The 26,360-nt window shown below is 38.6% G+C and overlaps 2 protein-coding genes across 2 annotated transcripts in view; one reads left to right on the top strand and one right to left on the bottom strand.

Moving 5' to 3' along the window:
• fam135b (family with sequence similarity 135 member B) overlaps positions 1 to 5,188 on the bottom strand; it is a 69,045-nt gene extending 63,857 nt beyond the window's left edge. Inside the window, exon 1 of the mRNA XM_057828314.1 lies at positions 5,071 to 5,188. The gene's annotated coding sequence lies outside the window, so the exon portion shown is untranslated. The remainder of the gene's footprint in view (positions 1 to 5,070) is intronic.
• Positions 5,189 to 8,425: 3,237 nt separating this feature from the next.
• The window catches only part of LOC130910979 (collagen alpha-1(IX) chain), a 28,991-nt gene continuing 11,056 nt past the window's right edge, over positions 8,426 to 26,360 (top strand). The window contains exons 1-12 of the mRNA XM_057828667.1: positions 8,426 to 8,486; positions 8,686 to 8,757; positions 10,033 to 10,162; positions 18,493 to 18,889; positions 18,989 to 19,069; positions 22,172 to 22,189; positions 22,472 to 22,561; positions 23,254 to 23,289; positions 24,081 to 24,152; positions 24,234 to 24,278; positions 24,371 to 24,406; positions 26,275 to 26,298. Coding sequence (XP_057684650.1) covers positions 8,426 to 8,486; positions 8,686 to 8,757; positions 10,033 to 10,162; positions 18,493 to 18,889; positions 18,989 to 19,069; positions 22,172 to 22,189; positions 22,472 to 22,561; positions 23,254 to 23,289; positions 24,081 to 24,152; positions 24,234 to 24,278; positions 24,371 to 24,406; positions 26,275 to 26,298 — 1,062 coding nt within the window. The remainder of the gene's footprint in view (positions 8,487 to 8,685; positions 8,758 to 10,032; positions 10,163 to 18,492; positions 18,890 to 18,988; positions 19,070 to 22,171; positions 22,190 to 22,471; positions 22,562 to 23,253; positions 23,290 to 24,080; positions 24,153 to 24,233; positions 24,279 to 24,370; positions 24,407 to 26,274; positions 26,299 to 26,360) is intronic.

Below are 26,360 nucleotides of genomic sequence, written 5' to 3'. Positions count from 1 at the left end.
CCGTGTTGCCCAACGACAGCCCCAAAACATCACTGCTCTAGAGGAGATCTGCATGGAGGAATGGGCCAAAATACCAGCAACAGTGTGTGAAAAGCTTGTGAAGAGTTACAGAAAACGTTTGGCCTCCGTTATTGCCAACAAAGGATACATAACAAAGTATTGAGATGAACTTTTAGTATTGACCGAATACTTATTTTCCACCATGATTTGCAAATAAATTCTTTAAAAATCAAACAATGTTATTTTGTGGTTTTTTTTTTTTTTTTTCTCATGGTTGAGGTTTACCCATGTTGACAATTACAGGCCTCTCTAATATTTTCAAGTGGGAGAACAATTAGTGGTTGACTAAATACTTATTTGCCTCTCTGTAGAAATGTTCCAGAGCAACGACTGTGTTACCTAAATGATCAGTTCTTTTTGAAAGCTGCGGTGGCCTGGGCTGGGGCGAAGGCGTGGCTGGGTGTCGTCTTGAGATCATCCCTCTGTGGCAAGTTTGGGCGGTGAAGTTCATGAGTCATCCTTCGTGGCTGGGATGTGGTTGCCACGGCGACCGACTCAGGTTTTGACGTCCATCAACTTGTTATCCTGGCTGGGCGAGGGTGACTCCAATGCTACTTGTTTTAGGACAGAGCGCCCTGCTCTTTGTGCTGGAGTGCCCGATTGCAAGAGTTGGTGTGTCAATCTTGCTCATGATGCGTTGGGCTTCTGTGATAAGATGGCGTTGTGAATCTTTTATGCCCTCTATTCTGCTTCTTTTCATTAAACTATGGTGTAAGTGCTATTTATTTTATGTTAGGTGTGTTAGAGTAATAGAAACAATCCTACAGTAAATATGAGAAATGATAGATTACCTGACCTGATTGATTATATTATGTGTGTTAGAGTAATGCAAACAGTTATATGGTGTGTGTGAGAAAAGTAACTATTCCCTTCATTAAAGCAAGAATGTTGCGTATTCAGGCAAATGTAGCATATGTGGTTAATAACAAGGCTAGCTCATGTCAACATGACGAGCGACATGCATTCTTCAGGCAAACTGATGCCAACGCGTGATTATAAAATGCACATCTCATCACCTGCGCTCTACTTCTTCACTATTACGAGGATAATTATTACGAGATTTACACACAGGCCGCACATATCATTAGGGGGCACCCAAGAGAGGTAAGTTTACGCACATGGGCCCCGGGGCTCCGGCATCTTTTTAAGTGTCGGTAATAAAACATTGACACCACCTCCTCAAGAACTCCTGGCCAATGGGACGCCATTAAGCAAACTTTTATTTGGCCTCAGAAAATGCTTGAACATCCCTGCGCGGCCGCTCGACCTCACTCCTCAACATGCGCAGGTAGGAACCGGCTGAGGGGTGGGGGATTCTAATTCTAATTCAACTTCGGCATCCGTACCACATTGCCAAGTCTCCGTCGCTGTGAAACATGGCCTTCTGCTCCTCTCCTTTGACGAGGTAAATAACTCACGTCAGATCAATGTCAAGGCTCCTCATCACTCAACTTTATCGTGACCTTCCATAAAGAGGCCCTCCGGAGAGTGATTTCAAGTCTTGCTTTACATCTGGTCAATTAACGGCCAACGATGTCGCTGGGAAATAAACTTCCTGAGAGGCAATGAGGAGAACTCTATTGAAAAACATTTGCAGAATGGAAGGAATAATGGGGAATGACATGAGATTGATTGTACGGCGTAATTAGTTATGGTACATATAACGAGTAATGGTATTTGGCAGCTATTGCAGGTTACTTATAGGTCAAGGGCTTACACATAAAAGATAGGAACCTCAGAAGACCTTAGGTTTCAATGTAAGACACACAGTATTCATTTTAATGTTTTTTTGTACAGTAATTTTGTGAAATTCACCCATTTTCATTAAGTACATTGAGAATATTTATGATTAGCAATGTCATTTATTTGAACAGGAGTTATTAGTACAAGTTATTTTAAAAGAGTCTTCGATTGTTTTAGCGCTCATTTACATCGGAGTGGGACAATTTGAGGTCAAGATCCCAAGTAACGTGTACAGTGGTACATCGACATACAATCCTTTCGACCTCCGACATAAAATGAAGACAAAATACGACGATTTATGACAGAGTCCCAATTTCTTTGTTTTCCCGCAAGACGGACATGGTGGATTTTCTTGTGAGGCAAATCAACATACATTTCCCGAATATAATGCGCACTTTCTTCTAAAATCATGGTGCGCATTATAAACGGGTACATGGATGGAGACAGAAATATATATATATATATGTTGTTGAAGAAACGTATGCGGCGATCCGTTGCCGACCATTCCGGTACGTGACGTCACCATTTTGTTTCAGTAATAATTCACTCTGATCGGCCGAATGATTTCGTCTGTGTTAAATTCTGCTTTTTTCACTCTTCATAAAGCACAGAATTTATTTTCTCGAACTCATTTGAGTCAATGTTTATTGCAGCCCTTGGACCATTGCAACTTGGACCATAACAAACGTAACAACACAGACTTCCTGTGTCCGTCAACTATATCTGTCCCTCGGGACACTCAAACTCAAATAACAATAGTTCCTATTGTTACTGTCGTGTCGACAGCGATGAGCTCTCTCGGATTTCCGACTTACGTTCTCACTTTCATTTTACCGTATCAATCCATGGAGGAAACATTTATTCATCATGATGGAACGAGAAAGTTATACAGCAGCCTTTAAAAGAAAAATCACATCTGTTTTGTTTTCGCCTGGATTCTGGTAAGTTCAAGATGTTATCAGCTCATATTATTACCGTACATATGGTGAGTTTACGGTAATTTTTTTAACTACCAATGTGCTATGCTTGTGCTGTGTTTCACCAGTCAGTTAAATGACATTTCTGTATCTGTACACGAGCTATGATTTCTTTTATTCTTCTATTCTAGTGGTGCTAAAATTAGGGTGCGCGTTATATACTGGTACAATAATTTTCCCTAGATTTTACAAATAAATTTGGGGTGCGCGTTATACACGGGTGCGCCTTATATTCGGAAAATTACGGTAGGTCCTAAGAAAGTTTGTGCGAGTGGTGAATAAAGGAAAAAGTTGTCGGTTACCATTGAAAGTAAGATGGAAATGATAGAAAAATATGAGCGTGGTCTGCGCGTCATTGAACTGGCTCGACAATATGGCCAGAATATGTCTACGATCTCGACGGTCCTCCTCTAACCTCCGTTCGCAAGTTTTTACAAGTTAAGGTGACAATTATTATTATTGTTGTTACATCGCCAAGGAAGTCGCCAGCTTCGTCAGGTTTTTTAATCATTTATTTCAGAACTTGTGCTACACAACACGACTACTGTCAACATGGAAAAAAAGTAAAAACTTTCCGGTCTACCGGCCCTCTCGCTCGTCAGTCACATGGTGCGTTCAGGAACAGCATGCAAAACACAACCGCCAAATTAGAACCTAGTTTGTTACATTGTTATTATCATATTATTACTATTCCAATTTGTATTCATAATTTATTTGTTTTTCTATATGTAATTGCTATTTGTAATTGTACCACCAGTATTTAAAAAAAATTTAGAGGATGTAGGTTTTTGGGCTGTCGAATGAATTAATCGAATTATAATGTATTCATATTAGGGCTGTCAAACGATTAAAATTTTTAATCGAGTTAATTACAGCTTAAAAATTAATTCATCGCAATTAATCGCAATTCAAACCATCTATAAAATATGCCATATTTTTCTGTAAATTATATATGTATTCTGTAAAATAAATTGCTGGAATGGAAAGATAAGACACAAGGTGGATATATACATTCAACCTACGGTACATAAGGACTGTAGTGGGCATTTCACTCTACTGTCATTTAAATCTGTCTATGCTGTCCTCACTCCAAAGCGTCTACTTTTTCCAAAGCTAGACAGCTAGTGAATGATGCCTTAATAATCAGACTTCTTCCTTTTTCATCTGATTTATTAATAAAATGGCCTCAAACCATTGTCCTCTTTAGACCGTCGTAAAACTACAAAAAAAAGTACACAAGCATTGCATTAGCAACAACGTTAGCTTAGCACGCTATACAGGTTCACTAAACATAAACAAAAAGCGTCTCATACAAAAAATATAACATTTCGCTTACTGACATAATATGTACATTCTTTACAACAACCATACTTACGGACAAATCTTGTCCAAGGATCATATAAGCACAATATTACAACGTAGGCGTCAGCCCGAGACGTCGTGCAGCCATATTGAACTGGCAAGAACACAATAAACCATGTCGCAAAGCGACCACAAGAGTTCGCTGTTAGACAGCACAAAAAGCCTTGCTGTAAAACTTACCAAAAGGCAGAATACTGTCTGAGCGGGACATATGCGTTAATTGCGTCAAATATTTTAACGTGATTAATTTAAAAAATTAATTACCGCGCGTTAACGCGATAATTTTGACAGCCCTAATTCATATGGAAAAATCCCACTCGATATACAACTATTTCGACTTACAAACCAGGTCCTGGAACAAATTAAATTTATATGTAGAGGTTCCACTTTATTTATAAACCTCTGTGGTATTCAAATGTGTTCATGATTTTTTTTCTAACATATTCTGCTTCAACTACTTGAGTGACTGTGAAGGCTGCCTGCACTTTATCAATACTGTACCTCATTCAGATGCTAATCAACAAACACAAGAGGGCACTTAGTGTTTGCATGGCTCCTAATGTGATTTGAATGGAGTATCAACATTTGTTATGCTCATCTGAAAATATATGGACATTTTATTTAAGAGAATGCAACAAAGGCGACGATAAATTCTAAATTATTCTGACGTGTTAATGCAAGATATGGTGGACTTTTATCACTTTATTGTTCAGCAACGTTCACACCGACATTGCAGAATTAATTTGTCGCCTGTAAAATATCACACACCATTTAGGTGTCAATTGCGGGTGATAATGAGAGGTAAATGTTCATTATAGCTTAAATGATTTAAAGAAAAGATTGACATCGCCACTCATTATAACCTAGACCAGCATTTTTTCCATGCATAACTGACGGTATTTCAGAAACGTGACAGATGCGTTGGTACCTTAGAGATGGACTGACATAAAAAGATGCCAGCCAGCCCTGAGGGGGTTTGAAGGGGCTCGGAGGCTGACGTCTGCCCCTGCAAAGACCTTCCTGCTGACAAGGCAATCGGTCACCTCTCTTGGCATTTCACTCACACGTCCGTTCACACATTTCTGCAAGAGAGTTAACACTGAGAGCGGTTACGCCCTTGACAAGTTGAGGCTTTTTTTTTTTTTAAATTCATGTCATTTCGCTTTTTGCTGTTTCAGTTACGACAGAACTTTCCATGCCTTTTTTTCCCCTCCAATTTACTTTATTGGCTGCCATTGACAGTGATAGATATCAAATCCATTCGAAGGGAGAGGGCACCCTCCCTAGTTCAAACAGATTGGACATCAACTAGTGATAAACACATGTAAAGGCAACACTAGGTAACTTTTCAACTTTTATAAAATATTTTCATAACATTTGTGATTAGGTGTGGGAACCTCTTGGTACCTCACGATACGATACGATTTGTGGTATAAAGCTCACGATAACGGTGATCTGACGATATAGCGATACGATGATTTTCGATCCATTGGTCAGGAAATCTACAAAAAACTAATAAACAGAAAAACAAGCTTCTGCTGTTAATTGGAATGAGTTTATCACTAATAGACGTCCAATCCATTTGAACTGGGAGGGTGGCAGCATTCGTTTATTCGCTGCCATCCCTCCCACTTCAAACGGATTGAACGTCTATGGCCGTCAGTGGCAGCCAATGCCAGGCAATGAGTAATTTTGGGCCATTTAAGGTCAATTACCTGTTGATTTTCAGTTAATTCCTGTTGATTTGGGGGTATTTTATGTGTCACTTGCTGTTTATTTGCGTTACAGAACAGGAAGTGACCTGGGAATCACCCAAATGAATAGGCAGTGACTCAAACTCAACAGGAAACGACCTGTAAATGCTCTAAAATGAAAAGCGAGTGACCTGTAAATGCCCCGAAAATCGAACCGAATGACTTAATGCTCTGGTTGTGAATGAACGAACGTTCCCAGTCTAAATGGATTGGGCGTCAAGCACCATCAATGGCAGCCTTTTTTTTTTTTGGACACCTTTTTAGAACGATATCTCGATACTTGACAGGAGCATATCGATAACCTTTTGGGATACAAAGTATCACGATTGTTTTCCGAAATTTGAATCAGTAACAGGCACACTTTTGCTCAATAGACGATGTTTATTGATTAGAAAATGCAGAATAAATGAGATTCATTGATCACAATCCCACAAAAGCAAACAAACAGATATCAAAAACAAGCAAACAAATGGTAACGTGATGCTAGATTTGAGTTTATCAATCTCAGAATCCCCGCGTTACGTTATAGCACAACTAGTTGTCCCTTAGAAATGAAAATCGCTTACCGTGACAAACGAGTGGGAAGCCATCAACACTCCAGTAAAGCGGCAAAAGGACAAAGCCAGGCGATCCGTACGTGACCCGCAGGCGGACTTCCCACTCGTTTGTCACGGTAAGCGATTTTCATTTCTAAGGGACAACTAGTTGTGCTGTAACGTAACGCGGGGATTCTGAGATTGACGAACTCCAAATCTAGTATCACGTTACCATTTGTTTGCTTGTTTTTGATATCTGTTTGCTTTCTTTTGTGGGATTGTGATCAATAAATCTCATTTATTCTGCATTTTCTAATCAATAAACATCGTCTATTGAGGAAAAGTGTGCCTGTTACTGATTCACCGCGAACCTGGAAATTTCGGAAAACAACGATATATCACCATTTCGATATTTTGTCACACCCCTATTTGTGATAATATGTCGACTGACAACTATTTGAATGACACCTCTTTTATATCTTTAGGGGGTCTGTATCACTTTCACCGACAATAATTAACTTTGGAGGGAGGCAGGAACCCTTCCACACAAAAAAAAACATACTGCTTCACTGCTTTACATTATACGTCACTTCCCCCTTTCACCATTCATTATAAAGATGGAAGTCGATGCGAATGCTTTTGTGCGAATTCTGCAAAGATGGCAGAGCAACAAAAGAGACAAAAAGTTTTGTCTGAGGAGGAAAAAAAATGCAGGCTACCAGGATATACAGAATAAACATAAGCCTGGCTTTCACTCACTGGCGTAAAATGGCTGAACTCGTCAATGCTGATAAGTTCGGGTGGGATGGGGGTTAGCCACACTTAGCCACACAGTTACTAACCGTCATGCTATTCATCCTTCACACAGCCGCTGGAAACAGAAATGTTGTTTAATCCATCTGCAGGCGACCGGGTGATTGATTGATTGATTGATTGATTGATTGATTGATTGATTGATTGATTGATTGATTGATTGATTGATTGATTGATTGATTGATTGATTGATTGATTGATTGATTGATTGATTGATTTGATGACACTGTATGGGTATGAGCTGGTCCTCATGTGTAAGGCAGCACTGGTCCTCATGGGAAACGTAGTCTTCCTTAAGGCAAACCACTACCGCTTTCTTCCACCGGCTTCGCTAAAATCGAGCAACACTGAAACGTTACCAGGTGCTGAAGGATGAAAAGAGTATCGATGTCAGTGAAACTATTGTTGATCCGCAACTGTAATTTTCATACACGCATTGCTAATTTTTATAAAGACAACTACAGTAATGTTTCCCATTATTTCTATGCAGAAAGCAGCCACGTGCGGTGACAACACGGACATATTCACCTGTCTTCACAGTTCTTGCTTCCCTACTGTTTTCTTCAGTACTCGGACGTGAGTCAATATACAATCTCAAATTTCCTTGCTTGCTTTTGAATTACACTACAAGTGTTAAACTCAAGCCCTGTGGCCTTGGGTAATATGCATACCGTATACTTGTGGTTAAACGGTATACAGTATATTTACCACTGATTATGTGTATGTAATTAAGGAGCCAGTCAATGTATCGGATTATTGTTAAATCCTGTACAGTTCCCTGTGTCCCCTTTATCATAAAACACTAAGCGAAGTGCCCAAAATAGCAGCCATGCTATACTGGTCTGTGTCGTGCTGAAGATTACATCAGATTAAAAATCCCCCCCTCTGAAAATCGCAATTTTCCCATTGTCTGCGCTTGTTTAGGGAATCCGTAAATGTAATATGACAGTAGTAAGCTGCAGATGAAGTAAGAGTGCATCTTTTTTTCAAAGCGTGACGATACCATGTGACATCTTCATTGTGGTTCATCTCATGCTCGTTGCACAAATGCCTTGCTTTGCCCGTATAAAGCGACGGTAGGCAGGCAATAACTTTAACAGTTTGCGTATGCGGTCAGATAAGTGTTTAGTAGCACACACGAAAAAAAGTATCATAAATTCCATCTCACTACTTTGGTCTCATGTCTCAGCGATTATGTGGGCTCAGTGAAGGGCTTCCAGATGTGTCGCAGGCTGACTCAGGTTGTTGATTAGGGGCAACTCCAAATGGCTGGCACCATTGGGACTGTGGGAAAGAAAAAAATATAATCATAATAAGCGGGCACACCTGGAAATTTGGTTTTAAGAAACAATAGTGTTGTGAGAAAAGGTATTCAGTATCATAATACACTGTATTAAAGATGTATGTGCTTAAGATTTTGAAAATTTTCTTTCCTATCAGAACTGGACTTTAACCGACTGGATGGGGACACTGTGTGCCCACCCATGAGAAGTGGACAGGATGATCTACCAGGTGGAAAACTTTTAATACAACATCAAATACTACATTGTAAACCTCCATATGTTCTTTAATTCAGTAATTCACTAATATCAACCGAAATTTTATTGAATTTCCTGTTTTTGTGTTCTGGCCACAACATAAGTGTCATTTGATTGACGCCATCTAGTGGCATCTTGGTGGTAATAAACTATGTTGAAGTGAGTTGATGAGTTTTATTAGAAACATATAAGTATTGTTTTGTTGCCAAATCGTACCGTTAGGTAATGATAAACTAGGGCTGTCAAACGATTAAAAATTTTAATCGAGTTTATCACAACTTATTAATTAATCATAATTAATCGCAATTCAAACCATCTCTAAAATATGCCATATGTTTCTGTAAATTATTGTTGGAATGGAAAGATAAGACACAAGACGGATACATACATTCAACATACTGTACATAAGTACTGTATTTGTTCATTATAACCATAAATCGACAAGATGGCAATAACATTATTAACATTCTGTTAAAGCGATGCGTGGATAGAAAGACGTGAAGTTCTTAAAAGATAAATGTTAGTACAAGTTATAGAAATTTTATATTAAAACCCCTCTTAATGTTTTTGTTTTAATAAAATTTGTAAAATTTTCAATCAATCAATCAAAAAAAAAAAAAAAAAACTAGTAGCTTTTACACAATGCTCATGGTGCTGAAACCCATAAAATCAGTCGCACCCAAGCGCCAGCAGAGGGCGACAAAACACCAAAAAACACAAGTAACAAGTGGACATGGGACTGTACTGTCATTTGAATCTGTTTGAGCGGGGCATGTGCGTTAAATGCATCAAATATTTTAACGTGATTAATCAAAAAAATTAATTACCGCCCGGTAACACGATAATTTTGACAGCCCTATAATAAACCTTTCTCGGGGTGTCAATTACAAGTTGATTTTCACTTTTTCGCTAAGGAATTAAATGCCCAGGAAAATTTAGAACACGCTTGATTATTCAGAAGGAAAGCAATAACGTCAATGATTTTAAAAGGAGTCTTATCAAATTCCTGCGAACACAAGTAATGTGATTATAAATGAGGCAAATAAATGGTTCCGCTTGAGCTTGAAAATGTGATTAAAATTATTCAAACTCAACCACATTGTCCCCAAGGCTGCGTTTAAATTATGTCCTGCTCGCCAGCCAGCACAAACAACCCCACAACTGCTATCCTTTCTCCCTTTGTTCAGACTAACTGTTGTAGACAATATAGATAAAACTTTCATCTAACGATTTCTTCTTGCTACCACAGGTTTCGATTTGATAACCCAATTCCAACTGGATGTCATCCCACTGAAAGGAGTGAGGAAGGTGGACGGCTCGACTCCCCTCCAGGTGGCCTACCGCCTCGACCGGGAGGCCAACTTCCAAATTCCAACCATGTAAGTACAGTTTTTCAGTGTAGGCTTTCAAAGAACAGATAAAGGCACGCGTGATTGTCGCCGGGCGCACTCATGTAGCAGGTGTTGCATTATTACAGGTTGGCTACAGATGTTACTGCGTGGCGAGCGACACGTAATCAGTAGTGAAAACATGTCAGAACATATTTGACATCAAGTGGACCATAAAGGGATGTTTTGAATGCATTACAGTGGAGAAGTTGAAGAAAACAAGTCTTCTCGGAATTTCTATGGGATGTCATTGATCATTCATTCATTTTCCGACAAAAAAGAAATGATCAGGAAAAAACAGGATTTTAATGTTAAGGCATCCATCTTAATTTAGTCAGTTAGGGCAAATATTTTTGGCAAAAATCTAGATGAGTGTTTTTCAACCTTTTCTGAGTCACGGCACGTTTTTACATTGGAAAAAATCTCACGGCACATTACAAACCAAAAACGTTCCACAATGACTTTCTGTACAGTATATTTAACTATTAAATAATTTATAAATATTTATAATTACTCAGTGTGAAACAAGCCTGTTTAGATCAGAGGTGGTTAGAGTATCCAAAAATTTTACTCAAGTAAGAGTAGCGCTACTTCAAAATAATATTACTCAAGTAAAAGTAAAAGTAGTCATCTAAAAATGCACTTAAAAACAAGTTTAAAAAAGTATCCAGTGTAAAGAATACTCAAATAATAAATAACATTTTGAGTAACTGCTTATTTTTGTTAGATTTTTTTTTAAACAATGTTTTTTTTCTTCTTTCAGCACGAACGTATCTATATGAACTGTTGTTATAACAATAATGTAAATTAACCCATTACATAACCACATTAAGCCCCCCCCCCCCCCCCCAAAAAAAAAAAAAAATTATTGAATTAAAGAAGAGGGGGAAAAAACAGTAATGAAGCATTATTCGTCCAAAGAGCATGTGCGCCCTGCCCTCTAGTGGAGAAAATAGTTTCTTATAGTTCCGAATACTGTAGTTTCTTCATAGTTACTATTATGAAATAAAATGATCATATTTCCATTTTTCCGTTGTCAATCGGTGCCAAATAAAAACTGGGAAGGAGTTTTAAATCCGCGCTTTCGATTCATGTTGAGGGCAGTGCTCTTTGTCAAATATATCATATGTTACGCTGCTTTAAAGACGCGTGATTGAACAGGCGCGTTCGATCAAAGAACGGCAAGCTTGCGTCTGATTGGTGTAATAGAGTCATGTAATTATTGTTGTGACGTCTCATTGGTGAAATTAGTAGTGCTACTCTTGGCAATAGCATCGCTAGCAAAAAATAAATGAAAAAAATAAATCTAATATGTAGACTAAAGAGGAAAAATGTAATGACTCTTGTGTAGCCCAAAGTAGCATAGAGTAAGAGTAACGTTTTTTTCTTGACAAATCTACTCAGGTAAAAGTAAAAAGAATGGCTTAGTAAAACACTCTTAGAAGTACATTTTTCGGTAACACTTTATAATAACAATCCGTTTTACTAGTTAATAGATCATTAGTAAACTGTTGATAAATGATTTATTGTTGATTTGTGAAGTATTTGTTAACAGTTTGTTAAGCATTTACAGGGTGTTCCAATATGGTTGACCCCATTCTAAATGCCCATGCTAGTTGATGGATCTTAATAAAACTATATACACTTTATGTTGAAGGTCATCAGTTTTATTGGTTAAGTATACAAAGAAAAGTACAAATATTTGTTGGTTCTATGGCAGGTTTTCATAAATGTGCAACATGAGCGCTGCCTGCGAAATGCCTGATCAAAATGCCTTTTCTTTTGAAGTGAACAGTATTTCTTAACCTGAAAAGATAGAAATGCCAAACGTTACACACAAAAACTTGAAACATTTCTACACAAACTGTGTTTCAGGTTACGAACACCCTGTAAATGCTTAAAAAACTGTTAACAAATACTTTACAAATCAACAGTAAATCATTTATCAACAGTTTACTAATGATTTATTAACTAGTAAAACAGATAGTTATTTTAAAGTGTTACCCATTTTTCTCAAAAAGTTACTCTAATAAATGTCATGGAGTACATGTAACACGTTAATACCCACCTCTGGTTTAGATGAACACAAAGCTGATATCCTGGCAGGAATTGAAGAAAGACACATTTGAAGCTCTTCTTCAACAGCTCTCAGTGTCTCTCTGTTTTTATTTTTTTATAGTAGTTATCCTTGAAAAACTCAGAATTCTCAGACAGGCGGACTTTAGCAATGTCTTTAACCGCAGCAGGGCCGAGCATCACACTGACAATTGCTTTGCAGCCAGGTAGTATTAATTTCTCTGCCACAGTGTGGGACTTTTTGGTTTTAGCAACAAGCTCATTAACAAGGTAACTGGCTTTTAGGGCTTTCTCATTTACCTTTGTAGCTTTTCTCAAAAAAGTTGCCTTCTTCTCCGTGTTTTCCCGAAGGCGAACAAAATAGTACATTGACTTGTTTTGAAGTAACGTGTGTTTCGTTTGGAGCTTTCGTTTAAGCATGCTTAGCACCACGGCGCTGTTGGATAGCTGCTTGTGTCACGTTCAAGAACAAATTTCTAGTCATCAGCCACCTTGCTGTCCTCGACGATGTGTTAGAATAAAACACAGGGGGAGGATTGACGGTCGTCACATATGGATAAAATGGAAAAGACACTTTTGTATAAATCAACACTTGGCGAGTCTAATGAAATGATGTACAGTAGACGTGCTGGGGTTCACATTTACGCGGACAGCAAGGCGGCTGATTGCTAGAAATCCGAGCAGTTCTTGAACACGACACGAGCAATACCTCGCTCATCTGCACATGACCAAAACCTTATAGTACCTACTGCTTCCTTCCTACTGCAACTCTGCCCGACGACGCAAAAAAAAAAAAAAAAAAAAAAAACGCGATATTGTATAATTTCTCACGATATTGGCTAATTTTTCGTGGCACACCTGACGATCTCTCATGGCACACCGATTGAAAAACACTAATCTAAATACAATGTTGAGCTGCACATACAATTTTTTTTAATGAAAATGTATTGTAATCTTTTACTTATTTTACAACTAAGCAAACAAAGAAATAAAACATTAAAATATTTTGTTATGATCTTGTAATACTAATTATAGGGCAGTTTTCACTCCAAATACTTATACATTTTCACAACAAAAAGTTACTAGTGTGACGCCTATTTGGTAAAGATTTATCTTCTGCTGTGTGTGCTCCCTGAAGCCTATGAAACAAAAGTGAGATAAATAACGAGTGCTGACAACATCACTAGGTTCCTGTAAAAAATTCACGAGTTCGTAATTAAAGGCTGGACTTGGCAGCGTGTCCGGATTAGCATTTTCTTTTTCTTTCTTTTTTCTTTTCCGGAGGGGGAATGCAAAGTTTAAAATTTAGACGTGGGCGCCTTTTAAGAGCTGCCAGTAAATCAAAATTGAAAATAAAAAAAAAAAGAGAAGAAAAAGCTTTTAGTCATAACCTTCATTTTTCTATAATTATAGTTTTGTCCTAATGGTTCATCAGGGACTAGTGACGTTCCCTAAATAACAACCATCAAAACAACAAGTGATGTGTAATGAATGCCTTAGTATTTGGTGATCATTCCTGCTTATTAGCCGTGTGAGCTTAGCCTTTGTAAGACGTTTTTTCAAAGAAATGAATTAAAGAGTGTTCAGGTAATGGCACTTTACATAATCAAAGCTGCCACCCTTCAGCTTTGGCCACATCGACGCTGATCCTCCGGCAGGCCGGCTTGATCACAAGCTGTTATGTAACATCCCACTGTCACACTGAATGCTAATACGTGTTTACTGCTATCCAGTCCAGCACCCGCCACTTTAAAGTCGGTGCTCGCCAAGGTGCTCTCGACTGCACATCCCCTTCTGCAGGGCAAAGGCATCACATACTTGAGAAATTCTGACCTCAGGCTCATGCTAAAAAGAGCTTCATTTGTTTTATTGGGTAACAGGAAACTTCTTTTATTGGTGCTCCTTTGATGTTTACAAGACGATAAAAATAAATAAATAAACGAAAAAGCGGGCCGCAGCACTCATCTATGAATTCACCACCTACAGTGAATCTGGCTCATTAAAAAAACACACAGAGCGGAGGCTGGTCTAAGTGAAAGATTGAATTACACCCACTGAGGAAGAATAAGCCACAGTGCCTGAATAATCAGATAGTAACACGTGTAGATATTACCTTATGGATCGAATTAGTTCTTTTTATGCCAAGCTTTATAGTTGAGATTATTCATTAACCTCAATTTGACTTTGACTGATAATATCATGATTTACATTAGAACAAGATGACACATGAAAAAAAAAAATATTTATGTATTGTATTCATGGATTACCGTAATTTTCAGACTATGAGCCACACCTGACTATAAGCCGCCAACAGTGTTGTTTATCTTACTTTAAAAAAGTAAATAATATCAGTTACAAATTACTTCTCCCAGGAAGTATTTGCGTTATTAACTCAGTTACCTGAATGTTAGAGTAATTAGTTACATGGCAAAGTAACTGGTGATAATTTTCATGGTTTTATTTTGTCAAAAAAAAAAAAAAAAAACACGTCACACAATGTGAAGTTTAAAGGGTTTTTGGGACAATTGGCTCTAGCATAATTCTTTACCCTAAACTTAAATAGACACAGGGGTATTACGGATATTGCGATAACTAGATAGTAACCTTTGCTATGTGTGGAAGTCATTAATGTTGTGAATCAATCAACCGTTAAAGTTGTTAAAATTGCTCCCGTTATTGCATTAGTTCCCTTCTGTCTATGTAAGTTTTAAAACTGTTTCATCATTTAAAGACAGATTTAAGTTAAGTTTTGCTGATTTAGTAGCATTTTAGATAAAAAGTTACTTAGGTTCGCTAGGAAGGTTCTCTACAACAGAGCCTTCCTGAGAAGTCTACTGCTTTAAGATGGCGGCTGTTTACTAACGCATCTAGTTCTTTATACACATTGCTAATGCCGCCGTCTCTTTCATTTGCATCTAGTTCTGTATATATGTGATATCTACCATAGCATTATGTGGGCTTAGTTTGTAGGCAATCAGCTACAGTAGGTATTATTGGAGCCACCTAGCATTGTAGCATCGCGTTCGCAACGGCGTCACACTCCCTTGCCTCCTCCCCACTCCTGCTCTGCTCTCTCGTCTCCGTGAGTCCGTCTTTCTCAGACTTTTCTCGCGTCAGTCAACCAGCATAGTAACGCACGCACGGTAACGGCGTTGCCAAGATAAGAAAAGTAATTAATTAGATTACTCACTACTGAAGAAAATAACGTCGTTAGTAACGCCGTTATAACAACATTGGCCGCCACCCACCAAATTTGACAGGAAAACGGCATTTGTTCATAGATAAGCCCGCACTGGACTAAAAGCCGCAGCTGGATATAGGATATTTACACCAAAAGATATTAAACGGTACCATTTTATTTGACAGCAGCATCAATAGAAAGTCATAAATCCAACTGAAACACCATTGCTTCAAGGCGCTTCATTTGGCCATCACTGCTGCTTTGGGGGAGACAGTCAACCTCTGCTGCCACCTGCTGTCAACACTGTTGTCATCCAACATGCCTCCTGGCATGCATTGCGGTGCTACAGACAAAACTCATGTTCTGTGCTAATTATTTCTTCAGTTACTGTTCCAGTGGATGGATGTGAAAGATCCAAACTGGACATAAATGGAGTATGTGACATAATTTGCCGGATGACACTTATGACTCATCTGTCATAAGCATTCAGTAATGCCCATGATAGTGTCACGTCATAATTACGACGGTCTTATAATAGTCTTATGACGCTGCTGTCAAATAAAGTGTTACCTATTAACCCAAATCAATCAAGAAATAAGCTGCACTGAATTATAAGTCGCAGGATTCAAAATGAGGGAAAAAAGTAATGGTTTATAGTCCAAAAATTAAGGTTGGTGCTGTTGTAGTTTGTATTAAAGAAAGAATAGTTACATTAAAAAAAATAATATAATTTAAAAAGTGGCATCTCATGGGAACCAATGAGATAATAAGTCGTCATCTTAAAGTGTTTATAAGATAAAATCGTATGCAGGCAGTCCCCGGGTTACGAACAAGTTCCGTTCCTACGCAGGCAATGTAACCCGAATGTCTGCGTAAGTCGGAATTAACCCTTTAAGTACCCCTAAATACCACCCAAATCTCAAAACAATTTTCCAAAAACATGTATTATACTTCATTGCACTTTCTCGCCAAGATGTTGGAAGTACATCCTCACTTGTCAGACATCCGTGTGGTTTGCTCACATTATTCAACTGCTCACAACATCAACACTTGCAGATTTAAACTAAAATAAAAAATAAATTAAATCAGTTTCAACTTCAATAACGGCAATTCAAATTTGCTGCAACTGCTAATACATGAATAACAATCCACACAAATGATTAGCATGTACTGCATCAGTTAGCGTCCGCCCATCATCAAAAACAACCACATAAACCCGCCCCAAGTATTCGACCACAATTGAAAACGCACAATAAACAATACAAAAGGTGTTATATACAGGTGTTCCTTCTGTGGATGCTTCACAAGCAACAAGTGTGCGCGCAGGCTTGCATCTGTAATCTGTCCCTTCTCTCTCTCACTCGACTGCGCGACCTCTTTGGGAGAGCAACTGCCTCTTCGTCATGTGTGCTAGTGCGCTGTTCTTCGTGTAGGCCAGACATGTCCAAAGTCCGGCTCGGGGGCCAAATGCGGCCCGTGGTCATATTTCATCCGGCCCCCAGCCTCTGTCATAAAATCAATAACGTCCGACCCGCACACAGAACTAATAAATTGGTCAGCAGTACTGCTACCAGCATATGAAGTAACTTAGACACTAAATGCTGCTCCTCATTTACCCACTAAATGGCAGCAGCACTGTAAGCAACATTACCTTGTGTGACCCTTTACTCCCAATTTTCTAAAATGGCAACAATCAACAAATGAAGAAAGTTGACTGCGACGGCCGAGACTTCAAGGATAGGTGGAAATTGAACTATTTCTACACTAAGGGACCATTTACATGATGACTCTCCGAGCATACGAAAAACTTCAAATTTGCATCTATACGGGCCCGCTCCATTCGAACAATGTCGAAATTCCGCATGAAAACGATGTAGTATTCATGCCAGGCCCTAGGGGGCAGTGCAGATTTACAAGGCGACAGTGAATGATGCACTTTGACCCCAACAAGCTCCCAACAGCCTGGAAAAAAATATGCCCGCCCACATGAAGCAATGGCATTTTTCTTTTGTTCAAAAAGGCATAAAAATGGAAACAATCAACATATTTGATTTAAATAGTAAATTAAATTAAAGCAGACATTCCGCCATATTTGCTGTTTTTAATGTTTAGTAGCACCGCTGCACACGCCCAATGTGACGTGTACAAGTGCTGAGATTATTGGCGCGGTCTTGCGCCGCAGGAGCTTTTGATATTCATGCAGAGCAAGCCTCCCTCAATCCCCCGCAATCGAATTCTTCCACTTTGGAGGCAAGATTTAGACTTTTTCGTCTTCAACTTACGTCTTCGCCGACACCATATGCACGCGAGGCGATTCCGCTACTCAGGCATTGCATCTTTGTGTCGCAGAGTCGCCATGTAAACTGCCCCTAAAATACGAAACAACTGTGTCCGCCTAATTTGCAAAGAGACAGTCGCTGTTTTTAAAGACTTCAATCTGAGGGGATATCACCAAACAAGACACGCTGACAAGATTACAGGGAAGATACGTAGCGAGAAATTGAACCAACTTGAAGCTGGCTTAATTTTACAGCAGTAGTATTTCGCAAGAGCCAAAGAGGTGAAAGAGAACGCCACAAAGACTAGTTGCGGGATTGTTGAAATTATTAATTAAAAAATAATAATAAAGCAAATGTAATACACAGAATGGCTTGCTAAAATTTGCTTAAATATATTGTTCTACGTAAAGGATGTCAGCCAAGGTCGGCCCTCCACATTTTTACCACACCAAATCTGGCCCCCTTTGCAAAAAGTTTGGACACCCCTGGTGTACGCAAACACGTTCTTCTTAGTGTGTTCATGTGCTCTTACTCGAGTGATATTCGTACTACCAGCTCTACGCTTCCTGCGCCAAAAACCATGCATCATAAACCAAAAGTCAACATTAATAAAAAACAAAACAAACAAATGAGACTCCGGAGTCGTAAAGTAGAAATCACATAAGTCGGGTACGTCTCGTAACTACCGATATTTCCTAAAATCAAGCATTAAAGTGCATTTTACTGTAATTTCCTGATTTTTAATTTGGGGAAAAATGTATTTGTATTTTTCAATTGTGCTCTAGGCTTAACTTTCCTCGCGGTTTCCCCGATGAGTACTCCTTCATGGTGACGTTCCGCATGATCAAGAACACAGTGAGCAAAGTGTGGAACGTTTGGCAAATAGTGGACGAGGACGGCCGCAAACAAGCAGGGATGAGATTAAACGGTGACCAGCAATCTCTGGAGTACTTCCTAACCAGCCCCGATGGCAACCTACAAACCGTCACCTTTCCCGGCCTGTCCGTGCTCTTCAACACCAAGTGGCACAAGGTGATGATCGGCGTGGAGCGCGACATGGTCACGCTCTACGTGGACTGCCAGCCTGTGGACCAGAAGCCCATCAAGGGCAAGGGGCCCATTAACACAGAGGGAGACACTCTCATAGGCCGGTTGGATGCAGATCCCGGGGCATCCGTAGTGGTAAGCAGTGACAATACATTACGAGGAAGGCATTACAAACATAAAAAATAACAGCATCATTCCTCCTGCAAGTGACACTAATGTATTTTTTTTTTTCAGTTTGAGCTCCAGTGGATGCTGATTCACTGCGACCCAAAGAGAGCCCAGCGAGAGAGCTGCAATGAGCTGCCTGCCACCGAGGTACATGCGACTCAGATGTGTTCAGCATCTGCTGATGCGGTTTGTGGTTTTCATCCAAGTGGGCGGCCCTTTTGCATGCTGGGAGAAAACAAGATGCTGAGATGGAATTGTACAAGTGTAACCAACACACTGATGTGAACAAGGACTCTTATAGCACTTAATATATGAAGCCTGGATGCACCACATTAAGAAATTTTGTTTCTGTAAACTGGGGAAAACTACAGTCAGTCTGCATGCTGTTGGTAATTCCAGTGGTTACTGTTTAATTTAACTTCAGACCAAAATGGTTCGTGCCACATCATTTCTTGGAAGAGTTCAACCACCCACAGTAATGACATTGCCATATGCAATGCATTTAAACTTGATTGTTCTTGATTGACTTTTAAAAGTAACGTGTACATTTTGTTTTTTGTGAATGTATCGATATTAACTTTTCATCCAAGTGTGCATGTTAGAGTGTTGGGAAAGACTTTTTTTCAATAGCATGCTTCTTACTCTAGGGCAGTGGTTCTTAAACTTGTTAGAGGTATCGAACCCCACAAGTTTCATATGTGGATTCACCAAACACTTCAGAATTAGATAATAGAGCGTTTCTAATTCAATACCAACATATCTAAGCTAGTGAGCTAATAATTTAGCAAACTCCTGTTTAAAATTCTTCTCATTTTGACAGTATGATTTATAAACGGGTCAAAATTTGAGACCACGCTGCCCATTGGTCTGTTGTATTCCCTCATACCAAATACAAGACAACCTTCCACTGAGCAAACCAGTTCCTCCTCCTATCAGGTCGAGGACTAACAGTTAAAAAAATGGATTAAGCCTGTAAATTGGGAGCAGACAGTCCAAAACCTGGTCTAATAAGCCACTTTTCCTAGATTTAATTAGCTTACGAAAATAGGGCTCTGCCATAGACTTCATAATATATTGACGGGACACGTGGCGCGGGGCTGATTAATAGAGGATCTATCACCGTCAAAGCTGACCAAGTGGAAACATAGACAAAGAGCTTTTTACGTTGAAAATTATTGTGAATACATTCTTAAATCCCTGAATTCTTTATAAATGTGGACGTAAAACAGTCTCGATTCCTGGTTAACAGAAAAAAAAAAAAAAAAAAAACGGGCAGATAGCATTTATTTTACGTAGATATGTTGAATGTGCTGCTAGTATTTAAGCCGCTGTGGCGCCGCCTTATCACCACAATGAGCTTTTTACGTTGAAAATTCTTGTGAATAAATGCTTAAATCCCTGAATACTTTGTAGATATCGACGTAAAACTGTCTCGATTCTTGGTTAAAAGCAAAAACAAAAGCAAAACAAAAAAACGGGCAGTTAGCATTTATTTTATGTAAATATGTCAAATGCGCTGCTTGTCTTTAAGCCACTGTGGCGCCGCCTTATAACCACAAAGAGCTTTTTACGTTGAAAATTCTTGTGAATAAATGCTTAAATCCCTGAATTCTTTATAGATATGGACGTAAAGCAGTCTCAATACTTGGTTAAAAAGCAAAAAAAACGGGATGTTAGCATTTATTTTAAATAAATATGTCGTATGGGCTGCTAGTCTTTAAGCCACTGTGGCACCGCCTTATCACCACAAAGAGCTTTTTATATTGAAAATTCTTGTGAGTAAATGCTTAAATCCCTGAATTCTTTATAGACATGGATGTAAAACGTCTCAATTCATGGTTACAAGCAAAAAAAAAACAAAAAACGGGCAGTTAGCATTTATTGTACTTAAATATGTAAAATGTGCTGCTAGTGTTTAAGCCACTGTGGCGCCGCCTTATAACCACAAAGAGCTTTTTACGTTGAAAAATTCTTGTGAATAAATGCGTAAATCCCTGAATTCTTAATAGATATGGATGTAAAACAGTCTCGATTATTTGTTAAAAGAGCAAAGAACTGAGCAGTTAGCATTTATTTTACGTAAATATGTTGAATGTGCTCCTAGTATTTAAGCCGCTGTGGCACCGCCTTATAACCACAAAGAACTTTTTACGTTGATAATTCTTCTGAATAAATGCTATAATCCCTGAATTCTTTATAGATATCGACGTAAAACAGTCTCAATTCTTGGTCAAAAAGAAAAAAAAAAACGGGCAGTTAGCATTTAGTTTAGATACATTTGTCGAAAGGGCTGCTAGTCTTTAAGCCACTGTGGCTTAAAAAATTATTGTGAATAAATGCGTAAATCCCTGAATTCTTTATAGATATGAATGTAAAACAGTCTCGATTCTGCATTAAAAGCAAAAAAAAAAAAAAACGGGCAGTTAGCATTTATTTTACATAAATATTGCGAATTATGACGCCAATGCCTTCTCGGTTAATTTCTCCCATTGAGTTTTTTCACAACGTTTCAAAATGCATGCATGGTACGAAAAATAGAATAAATACCTTGAATCTTCGAAGAAATCCCTCCTGACACAATCCTTCCTGTTTGTATGCGGTACAGCTTTGGTACTTTTTCAATCTAAATCCGGCATTGGATCGCTGCATGTGTTTGAGAATAACTGTGACCGACTTCGACCGACTGCAGCGGCGTGTGGGACGGCCCCTTAATTGAAGGCGTGGCGCAATGTCTGGGGATAGTCTCCCGTCAATATCATTATGAAGTCTATGGCTCTGCGTTTCTTTACCTTCGCTGAAACCCTTAGACTTACATACCAAACCCCAGGGTTCGATCAAACCCGGGTTAAGAACCACTGCTCTAGGATTTTAGTCCCTCATTAAACACAATTTCAAACTCAGATAAGTATTTAACTAATTCACTGCCATTGACTGTGAAAAACATCGCATTTGTTAGCATCAATGGCAGCAAACAAGTTAACAAGGTGTACTACATTAATGTATGCAAAGTGTTGAATCAAACATATACTTTCATTCATGCATTTGCCTGATGAGCTGCAGGCTAACATGTTGACTGACGGCTGGGAAGTGGTTGTGTACAAGGAATTTTTTCCTATTGAAATGACAGCATGATAACTCACTGCAATGAATTCTTAGCAGATGCACTTCTGCTGGCTCTTACGGTGACGAGGGGGTGTGACTACTTTCACTAACTCTGCTATTTTTTTCTGATTTTTCTGGCTCCTTCAGATGTTTGCCAATGCTGAGGTATTTATCTATCTACTCTACTCAACTTTTTTTTTTTTTGCTTAAACTCCATTTCAGTGCACCGGTGCAGGACCGCCTCATTGCTTTGTTGCAAATTTAAGTTATAATGGTGGCTTGGTGGTTGAAAGAAAGCACTTTAACATTTGCATACAATACTACTGATTTGACTGATTCACCTGCTAGAGCACAGCATATTAAGGAATTCACTAAATTTGGATATTTATTTAATTGTGACGTAACAATAGGCTATTTTTATGACTGACTGTCCATTACATGTCACAGCCTGACAGATCAATCCCAGGCCCCCCTGGAGCCACTGGCCCTGAGGGTCCTCGTGGGCCTGCAGGGGAAGATGGCAGAGATGGACGAGATGTAAGAATTTCAATCTGAAAAGACTCAATATACCGTATTGGCCCAAATATAAGATGGTGTTTTTTGCATTGAAATAAGACTGAAAAAGTGGGAGTTGTCTTATATTCGGGGTCTAGACATTATCTACCCATTCACGACGCTAGATGGCGCCAGATATCATTGAAGCGAATGCTGAACTTGAGGAGTAATGTTCTGTCATGACAGATCTCAGCTACTCTCAATTTTAACCAGTTTGCATTATTTTATTGCAATGTTTTTCCTTATTCAGATTTGTTTCAAGACTACAGTTACAGTTAGACCTCACTTTGATGGTTAATGCAGTTATTGCAATTCTGTTGTTTTATCACAATAGATTGGTTTATTTACATTTCTAAAACCAGAAGCCATTCATTTACGAATGTGATTGCACTTTAGTTTACATATTTAAATGTTCAGATATTAAGACTTGAATGAGGCAAAATAACATGCTTTTTCTCTCAAATACTTTGTTATAATCATTTGTTTCTGATGTACTGTAATTATTTTCAGTATAAAAATTAATTTGGTGTTCAAAAAGTCTTTTTTCAAACTTGAGTCTTGAAAAAGAGGGGGTCGTTTTATAATCAAGGCCGTCTTATATTCCGGTCAATACAGTATTTCTGTCTATTATTTGAAGTTTTTTTCATTTTTTTTTTTCACAATTTTCTCTGTAGGGACTTCCAGGGTCTCCCGGCAGCCCAGGTCCGACTGTAAGTATGAAATAAATAAACCCTTTAAAAATTCTATGGCTTTACCTTTCTGTCTTACCCTTAAATCAAGGTAAAGTGACTCGCACTTAAGGACGTAAACCTTGATCCTTTGATGGCGTCCGAATAGTCAGCCTTGCAAGGCTAAGCAGAGCAGTCAAACCATCAATTTTGCAGCCCATCCAAGCATGGAAGTGAAGTGATAGCGAACTGATAACAGAGAGCCTTTGAAAATGATTGAATACTTGTTGTTCTTTTTCTATGAGACACATGAGAATGAATGCCCACTTCATTTTGGAAACTGCTGCATTGATTCAACTGATACACTGATGGGGCCAGCCTATTCTTTGCTCGGGAAATAAGAAGAATCATTTATCATCATTACTATTGATGTGTCCTGCATCACTATCTAAATAACCTTCGAAAGAGCAAAACATGGCACTGGACCACAATTTTTGGGCTGTAATTCCCTTCATTCTCGTTCTAATGCACGCATCAAAAGTCTGTTCACGTAGTTTGTCAATGTTGCCTCGTCAATACACAATCACAGAACCCAATCAATCTGTATTAGTTAACCATACATTTTCATCACCATCCTAAAGACCAGCTACCTGAAGCTAAAATGAACATGACGCAAAAGGTGAGCTCATCACTCTCATTAGTCTAGTGCTATCCAGAACTTAAACAAGCATAGAAACAATGATTTATGTTCACTGTCACTACCTTTGCACAGTCGACCAACTATGAGGCAAGGAAGATAAAGCGCTCCTATTTGTGTTGTGTGCGTTTTTCAGGGCAGCAAAGGCGAGCAGGGGGAAATTGGACTTCCTGGGCAACGAGGTCTACAGGGTCTTTCAGGACCGCCTGTAAGAGAAAAACACTCAATTAATCTCTGCACTTTTTGATATCTGCTACACTACCAATGTGATCTGTTTTGCTTTCCATAGGGTTCTCCTGGCCCAATGGGTCCCAGAGGGCCAGTGGGTGAAAGAGTAAGGAACCATTTAAATCTCATTATAGTCTTCTAGTAGTAAGAGGGAGGATAAAATAACCGTTACACTAATCTGTTTGTCCCTGTTCTTAGGGTCTTCCTGGCTTTCCTGGGCCTCCAGGTCCTTCTGTGAGTGAATGGCATTCTTTTACCTACATCGGTAACACTTTACATTAAGGGTCCCTTAACTAACATTAGTTAATGCATTTTTAGACAATAACTAATGTTTAAGTAACATTACAATAATTAATATAATTGCTTATCTAACATTTATTAATATATTAATTAACATGAGTTAATGCATTGACTAATGCATTAGCTAATGCATTAGCTAATGCATAACCAGACAGTAAGCAATGGTTTGATAAAATTAAAAATGTACAGTGGGGCAAATAAGTATTTAATCAACCACCAATTGTGCAAGTTGACCTACTTGAAAAGATTAGAGAGGCCTGTAGTTGTCAACATGGGTAAACCTCAACCATGAGAGACATAATGTGGAAAAAAAAAACAGAAAATCACATTGTTTGATTTTTAAAGAATTTATTTCCAAATTAGAGTGGAAAATAAGTATTTGGTCACCTACAAACAAACAAGATTTCTGGCTGTCAAAGAGGTCTAACTTCTTGTAACGAGGTCTAACGAGGCTCCACTCGTTACCTGTATTAATGGCACCTGTTTTAACTCATTATCGGTATAAAAGACACCTGTCCACAAGCTCAGTCAGTCACACTCCAAACTCCACTATGGCCAAGACCAAAGAGCTGTTGAAGGACACCAGACACCAAAATTGTAGACCTGCACCAGGCTAGGAAGACTGGATCTGCAATAGGTAAAACGCTTAGTGTAAAGAAAATCAACTGTGGGAGCAATTCTTAGAAAATGGAATACATACAAGACCACTGATAGTCTCCCTCTATCTGGGGCTCCATGCAAGATCTCACCCCGTGGCGTCAAAATGATAACAAGAACGGTGAGCAAAAATCCCAGAACCACACGGTGGGGACCTAGTGAATGACCCACGGAGAGCTGGGACCTCAGAAACAAAGGCTACTATCAGTAACACAATGCACCGTCAGGGACTCAAATCCTGTACTGCCAGACGTGTTCCCCTGCTGAAGCCAGTACACATCCAGGCCCGCCTGCGGTTCGCTAGCGAGCATTTGGATGATCCAGAAGAGGATTTGGAGATTTGTGTTATGGTCAAATGAAAACAAAATAGAACTTTTGGGTAGAAACACAGGTTCTCGTGTTTGGAGCAGATGTTACGTAATACATTATGTAAATTATAACATAACCTTAAGTATGGTATTATTTCACGTGAACGTACCTCAAAAGCATTACTTAACCTTAATTAACCTTTAATGAATGTTTTTTGGACCCTTATTGTAAAGTGCAACACACGTATCCCAGAGCAAGGTTTCTCATTTCAAAATAACATAATCACTTGCTAGTGCCAGTATACATTAATAACTATTTATTAATGCACTAATGTATTTGTGAATTAATGTTAAGTAATGTATTATATATATTATAATCTAACCTTAAGTATGATATTATTTCACATGAACGTACCTCATACGTATTACTTAACCTTAATGAACCATTACAGAATTTTTTGGACCCTTATTGTAAAGTGTAGCACACGTGTCCCTTAACTAAGAAATTAAAATGCTTAAGTTAACAAACCCTAACCCTATATAGGCCAATATAGTTTTTTTTTAATTTTACCAAACTTTTAGTTACAGCCTGGTTATGCATTAACTAATGCATTACCTAATGCATTAACTCATGTTAATTAATATATTACTTTTATTAATATGTTAGATAATCAATTATAATAATTATTGTAATGTTACTTAAAAATTAGTTATTGTCTAAAAATGCAATAACTAATGTTAATTAAGGGTTCCTTATTGTAAAGTGTTTCCTCTACATCAAACAAAAATTATCAGTCATTAAATAACCAACTGTGTTTTGTACTGTTTTCTCGACAGGGCCCAGCAACTGAAGGACCTGCTGTATGTAGTTGCAACGCCAGCCTAGCCTGCTATACTGTTAAAGTGCTGCTTTAAGTGACAGC

Source organism: Corythoichthys intestinalis, chromosome 22 (genome assembly GCF_030265065.1).
Source record: "Corythoichthys intestinalis isolate RoL2023-P3 chromosome 22, ASM3026506v1, whole genome shotgun sequence".
NCBI classification, from domain to species: Eukaryota; Metazoa; Chordata; class Actinopteri; order Syngnathiformes; family Syngnathidae; genus Corythoichthys; species Corythoichthys intestinalis.
Note: the sequence above shows the minus strand (reverse complement) of the source record. Positions and strands in the feature narration are given on the sequence as shown.